This window comes from Camelina sativa, chromosome 11, assembly GCF_030686135.1.
Source record: "Camelina sativa cultivar CO46 ecotype springtype chromosome 11, ASM3068613v1".
Taxonomy (NCBI): domain Eukaryota; kingdom Viridiplantae; phylum Streptophyta; class Magnoliopsida; order Brassicales; family Brassicaceae; genus Camelina; species Camelina sativa.
The window spans coordinates 27,943,898-27,951,272 of NC_141890.1; the positions used below are offsets into that span (position 1 = coordinate 27,943,898).

General features: G+C 38.8%; 1 protein-coding gene across 2 annotated transcripts; it reads left to right on the forward strand.

Annotated features, from left to right (window-relative positions):
- The first annotated feature begins 6,242 nt into the window (after positions 1–6,242).
- Positions 6,243–7,375, forward strand: LOC104724240 (putative expansin-B2). Of its 2 annotated transcripts, none has more exons than XM_010442703.2 (4): positions 6,243–6,435; positions 6,564–6,677; positions 6,756–6,942; positions 7,048–7,375. In XM_010442703.2, the coding sequence occupies exons 1-4, from the start codon at positions 6,243–6,245 to the stop codon at positions 7,373–7,375; spliced, it is 822 nt and encodes a 273-aa protein (XP_010441005.1). The 2 variants fall into 2 exon arrangements, with proteins under 2 accessions (XP_010441005.1, XP_087327012.1); XM_087470886.1 differs by having other exon boundaries at positions 6,564–6,673; positions 6,752–6,942.

Sequence of the window (7,375 nt, forward strand, 5' to 3'; positions counted from 1 at the left end):
TGTGGCATTCTACGGTCTAGGCTAATCTCCGATAGCCCGAATCTTCTCCGGATCTACAGAAACCCCCTTTGCACAAACAATATGACCCAGAAAACCGATCTCATGCTGCCAGAAACTACACTTGCTCAGCTTAGCAAACAACTTCTGCTCCCCCAGCTTCTCCAGAACTGCCCTTAAATGCAATGCATGCTCTTCAAGACTCTTGGAATAAACCAGGATGTGGTTGATGAAAATGATAACAGACATGTCCTGAAACATGCTATTCATCAGTCTTATAAACGTTGCTGGCGCATTAGTCAACCTGAAAGGCATCACCACAAACTCATAATGCCCATACCTCGTCCGGAATGCAGTCTTCCTCACATCTGCCTCATCTATCGGAATATGATGATAACCCGACGCCAGATCTATAATGGAGAACCAAGTAGCACCTCTCAACTGATCCAACAACTCATCGATCCTGGGAGGAGGGTACTTGTTCTTCACAGTGACCCGGTTCAAACCCCGATATCAATACACAAGCGAAAACTCCCGTCTTTCTTCTTAACAAATAACACCAATGCTCCCTGCGGTGATACACTAGGACGAACGAATCTGTTCCTCAACAAATCCTCTGATTACATTCTCAGCTCTACTAGACTAATAATCAAGTATGCCGACATCCAGTCACCGCCATCTGAAAATCAACCCCTCTTCCCCGTCCAAGAACCTCTAGTAACTTGCCTCTAGGGAAAACTTCCACAAGACAGCTTATTCCAACATAGCTTTCCCGCTTGGCAATTCTCCACAACAAATCATCAATACGAGCGTAATAAAACAAACAAGTACCATACGTTCGCATATTCTGATTCACCGCATCAAATGCTTTGCAAGCGGCCAACTCAACGCAATTGACTTATTTCCCCCAACAAGCTTACCAAAACCTTTAATCTAGCAACCTTTTCCATCTCCAATGAACTTCATCTACCATCGTCGCAACAATGAGTTTATCCTGCCATGAAGGCTTCTCGTGAACTTATGTACCTGGCAACCTTGCCCCTGCCAGGTCATACCTGCTGCAGCTCCCCTTCTTGGGTCTCCAGCACCACCGGCCATACAATTCTGGTGCATCAGTCACACATTCATGACCGCACTGGTCATAAAACCCTGGCCCACTGACCAACATAACTAAAATCCAAGATTAAACCACCATAAACTCTCGAGGTCTACATTCCGTCATTATATTTATACACACGTCCTATGCATTGCTTGCTCCTAACTCTTCAACCTTTAGGTTGCAACCTTCGAGCCATACCGATCTCACTCTCAGACCTGCGTCTTCGAGTTATACAGTCTATTCTTGGACCACAATCCTCAAGATCTCAGTATCAGGGAAACTAATTATCCCGTCAGGAGAACATCATCCACTCTGCCACTCTCGGAGCCCCTAGTCCCTCGAGCTATCGATATCCAAGGGAAATCACCATCCCCTTAGGAGCAACAATTCTTAACGACTATAAACATTTCCCGACCAAAAGTACCTCATGTGATCCGAGTATAACATTGCAATGTTATACCTGCCCACTCAAGTTCTTATATCCAACAGGATTATCCACAAAATAGAGAAATATCTGCTCCAACTACATATGTCCACCTATCCGCCTCTCTAGGCTCAATACCTCTCGAGAAGAATCTTGTACCGGTCATCTACAACTGCTCTATCCTCCTAACATAGGATGGAGACTCCTCAACATCCGTAGCCCTCGGCTGCACCCTGCCACCTACGGCACAACTGGAGCTTGCACTAGTACTAACCCTTGGTAACTGCTCCAACAGCACATCAACAGAGCCGCCAAACGTTCATCTCGACCCTGGGTTCCACCTGCTGCAACCCCACACCTAGGTTCCCAGCACCCCGGGCACGCTCACCGGTTAACCCTCTCTGGTCCCTCTGGATACGCTTGCGACCCTCTGTTGTACCTCCTTGTGGAACTCTGGACCACACGATCGCTGGCCTCGGGAACCTGCCCGACTACGACCACGACAACCCCCACATCCACAACCAACAACTCAACCACCTTTAACCACTGCTCTTCCAAGAACAGAGGCTAACAAGCATATAAGCAAACCAAAACCACACAAAGAAACATAACATGCCGTGGAATCTCATTGAAGGCTTGAAGAGGATATTCTAGGACTCCATGCCACACACAATTGACTAACTCATATAATCAATCAAAGCATGCAACCCCATTATCTATAGCACAAAGCCTAGTTAACCCAAACCTAGAACCGGAAGGGCTCTAATACCAAACTGAAACGACCCGACCCATTTTTTTTTAAATAATAAGTAATCTAAACTAGTGGTCCCATACCCACTAGCCACCTAACCACAATCACACCACATCGGATAACATAACAATACCATTAAACCAATAGATAACCAATAATTCAATAATCCAAACAACAAGATATCATAGACCCAACAACCTAAACAACATTCTAATGACTAAACTCTAGCAACCTAGCAAAGCCAGACAACAACCAAATGAATCACTAGAACATCCTCCTCTTCATTGCCTGGATTCCACGATCACACTTTGCCTTTACCTACACCATAAACACAAATTGAGATGCATGAGTATTTAATAAACACTCAGTAAGGCAATCCTCCCATCTACTGGGCTATCCACACAAGCAATAGAGACATCTCTAACCATCAACCAACAATCATAACCAATCAACAACAGACCAGACTCTGCATTGACCGAAGCAAACCCATGCATCGACCGACACCAACTGGGGTTGCATCGACCAACACAAGCTTGCATCTACCCACGCAAGGTTCACTTGCATCGACCGACACGCACACTACATCGACCGACGCATGCTCGACATTGCACGAAATCCCTAATTGCATCGACTGACGCTTCCACATGGCATCAACCGATGCTCCTAGGTTAATCGCGCCATCCTCACATTGCATTGAACAACGCACCAAGTGCATCGACCGACGCACATGCCGAGCACAATTTTTTCCCAAAGCTTCTCGTTAGATCTCTGTCCCTAAACCACCAAAAAACACAAACCAAAGCCACAAAAAGCTTCCCAAAGCCTTTAGTGACTCAACAACGTACTAACAAGCCAATAAAACACATAAAACAAGCAGATCAGAGAAATTTCTAGCTTAGATAAGCCATGGTCATGCACTTACCTTTGCCACAGACGATTCTGACTCTAAAACGCAAGATTTACGCTCCTAACAACCTCCTACAACGCTCTTAGCTTCAGATCTCCCAAGAACAACCTCCCAAAACCAAGAATCTCACCAAAACGCTTAAGAACTCTTCTCTCTTCTCTTTTTCCTAAAAAACGGCCAAACCTCGTCCAACACACGAGTTTCTGCTTTTATAAGCGGTTCCAGGGTTTTTTCGAACCCCAAAACACAACGTTTAACTTAAACTCGAACCGTACAAAATGACGTTGCATCGACCAATGCACATAGTGCATCGACCGACGCATCCCCTAAACCGAGATTCCGATTCACGGATATTACAAGTGCGGTTTAGTTTGTTTTCTTAGCCTTCTGTTCTTGGTGATACAGATGGTTATAGGTGGTGGAGTTATTGGGCGTGCTCGGGGTCGACAACATCTTGATAAGATGCCGGACAATGCTTTACATCGAAATGAAATGATATTTATACATGTGAATTTGTAAACAACCATCTGTATCACCAAGAACAGAACATTACCCTGAAAAAAACAAAGTTGTGCCAAAATAACTCCACCACCTATAACCATCTGTATCACCCTATAGCCTTCATTCATACTTAAAACAAAACATTACCCTGAAAAAAACAAAGTTGTGCCAAAATTCCTACAACCCATGTGTAAAAAGAAAAATATTTTTATAAATATATTACAAAGAAAATATTTTTCCATGAACTTTTATTTAATTTTGAAAAACCTTGACATATGATATAAAATCATGAAAACAGCTATGAAAAGTTCCAGGATGAGTTTTTCCAGATTAGTGGTTTGGTTTTGTTGCCTTAGGCCCCAATTGATAATGACTGTTATTTGTGTCTGTAGATGCTTTAATTGTAAAGATTTTGACTGTAGAGACTTTTGCTGTAAAATTAACTGTGAAAACTTTAAAACAGATTGTTATTTTTGATGTATGTTTTCATAGATATAAACTGTGCTAAGAATAAATTTATGTAGCAGCATAATGAATTTTCTTAAAAATAAAAATTAAGAAAAATACAAAAACTCATAAAAATGAATAGGTAAACATTTTCAACAAATAAAAAAATAAAGATATGACATAATTGATTATGAGTTATAATGGTTGTTGGTGCAAAAAATAATTATGAAAGTAATTAAGGCTGAATCAGGTGTTTTTAGTTACCGCTTATTGATTTTTAGGCATAGCATTAGTGTAACGCTATGTGTCTATTTGACAAACTCTCATTTCACTTTTAATATCAGTTACAGAAATTGTGAAATTTTAATATTTTTTAATTATTTTGTATCGCTAAACTTATAGTTATATATATATATATATATATATATATATATATATATATATATATTGCTTTAAACTTGGAAATGAGAAATATTTTATACACAATAAGTTTTTATGTAGTTACTAAATTTTACAATGACATTAAGAAAAACTCTTTAAATCAGTTATTAACCACTAAAAAACATGATAAACATAGATTCACTCATATTAGGAAATTTTTAAAATTTCCATATTATATATATATATATATATATATCAATTTGTTTTGTAATAATTATTTTTTAGTATTTGTTAATTTCGGTATAATAAATAACCATACCAAAAAATGTTGACACAAGTGTAGGGTTTAACTTGCACATCATTTCTATAAAAATTTTGAGATTCATATTTTAGTAGAAAAAACAAAAATCATTCTTTAATGTTATTGTTAATAAAAAATTAAAGAACAATATTTTATTTAAACAAAATTTTTGAAATATAATAAAAACTATTATGCATTCAACCACGCATATTGCGTGGACTAATACCTAGTAATACTTAAAAGCAAAACGGATAGGAATACAAGTATACAACACATATAGCGGTGTTAAGTTAGCATTATAGCGAGAAAACACAGTTAAGAGATAAAAAAAATAACAAGCACCAAATCGATGACTATTGACTAGATCAAACAGACCAATCTCGATTTTTACGTATGTACCAAACTGTTAGAGGTAAAGCTAATAATTGACATGGCTGATTAGGTAAGTTGTTAGAGTAATCATCATTACGCGCAGAACGAACAATATATGTGAAGAATTGTCCTCCTTCCAACTTTCAAGTGTGTTGAAGACAGCAATTCTATATGACTATATATATTTAGATAAAGCAACAGAGGATTGAAAGAGAGTAGTTATTGCAGTTGTATCGTGATCTAGAGAGAGCCAAGTTGTAAAGAAGAAGGAAGAACAAAGATCTAGTGGACTCTACAAATACATAGTTTCGGCGAGACGTAGCAGTTCAAATCGAACCATTAATTCTATAAACTTTAGTTTGTCGTCTCCATCTTCTCTAACTTTCAGTTTCCTTTTCACTAATCACTCACGTAAACAATTATATTAATCAATGTTCAAAACCCACCATTTATAGTATATTTAAGTAAATTCTACAACTTTCGTAAGTGAATTTAACGGTATTTTTATAGATCAATCATTTTTATAATAGCAAAATCCAAAAAAATATAATTAATAAATAATAATAATAATAATAGTAAAATCCACAAACCTGATTTACGCCAAATTACGTTAAACATTCTGCGATTATTTTCAAACACGTTAAAGAAGTTTGTATGCATGTTTTCAACCGTGCGATTAGGATTCAAGGACCAAGCAAACTACCATTCACGCTGCACTACTAACATATAAATTTCACCATCAATATCATTCCATATTACCTTGGTTTAGGGGAAACGAAGAAGAATTATTATCGCAAATTCGCAATACGACACAGGATGATGACTCATCTTCGTAAAATAACCGTCACACCCTCTTGGCCCTTGTACAAGCTAAAAAAAATAAAAACAAATTGGAAAGACTTCACGTGTCTTATAGTATTACTTTTCACACAACGTAACACATGGATTAAAACACTTGGGCGTATTTAGGAGTCTTTCACGGGATTCGATCAATCTATAAATTACTCTAAGTACGTACGTAGCACAATTCATCCTTATTAGCTACTTAGTATTATCACCACAATGGCAATTGTTGTTGTAGAACGACGTTACATGATCGTGACCTTGCTTTTTGCTCTAACTTGTCATTTCTCAAACTTAACTCATTGCTTTAGGCCCAAGAAACTCAACGTTTCAGCCGTCACGACCAGCGATTCTGATTGGTCTATCGCTGCAGCTACGTTTTATGGCGAGCCCAACGGATACGGAAGCGACGGTATATGTATACATAATACATACGTTATATATGTCAATTACATCTCTAGATAAACAAGCAAGTTACTATGCTAGCTATATATTCAACTAATTACGTACTAACCACGATATATATTGATTATAATGAAGCTGGAGCTTGTGGTTATAGAACTGCTGTAGCACAACCTCCGTTTTCGAGCATGGTATCAGCCGGAGGTGCTTCGTTGTTTAAGTCAGGGATAGGATGTGGCGCATGTTACCAGGTTACTAATTACAATTGATTAAGCAGAAGAGATTTAAAATGAAAGATTTTTATATACTGATCATATGTGTACGTACAAATAAAATGCACTTCGAACTCGGAGTGTTCGAAAGATCCGGTTACGGTAGTGATTACAGACGCATGTCTTGATTGCTATAGAGAATCGGTCCATTTCGATTTGAGTGATACAGCGTTTGGCGCCATGGCGATTTCTGGTCAAGGTAGTCAGCTTCGCAATGCCGGTGTTTTGGAGATTCTTTACAAAAAGTATGTATCTAATTAAGAATTTCACATTAACAAGTTATTTCATGATTACTAAGGTTTATATATTACTTGTTTTTTTTTTATTGTGTTCCACTGATGTGTGTGTAGAGTTGAGTGCAACTTTGCTGGTGAAACGGTAACGTTTCGAGTGGATGAAGGTTCAAACGACCACTACTTCGCGGCTTTGGTTGCGTATGGAGACGGAGAAATTGGCCAAGTCGAACTCAAACAAGCTCTAGTTTCTGATACGTGGCTGTCTATGAGCCACTTATGGGGCGCCGTGTGGAAGCTACAAGTGTCGTCACCTTTGCGGGCACCGCTGTCTCTCCGAGTGACTTCGCTGCAGTCCGGCCAGACTGTTGTGGCTACCGATGCCATTCCTGCCGGCTGGCCACGCGGTGCGAATTACAAATCGAACGTGAACTTCCAAGTGTAG

Coding starts and splice junctions, on each gene's coding strand:
- LOC104724240 (XM_010442703.2), top strand. CDS start 6,243: ATGGCAATTGTTGTTGTAGAACGACGTTACATGATCGTGACCTTGCTT. Junction 6,678..6,755: donor ATGTGGCGCATGTTACCAGG/TTACTAATTACA, acceptor TGTACGTACAAA/TAAAATGCACTTCGAACTCG. Junction 6,943..7,047: donor TTGGAGATTCTTTACAAAAA/GTATGTATCTAA, acceptor ATGTGTGTGTAG/AGTTGAGTGCAACTTTGCTG.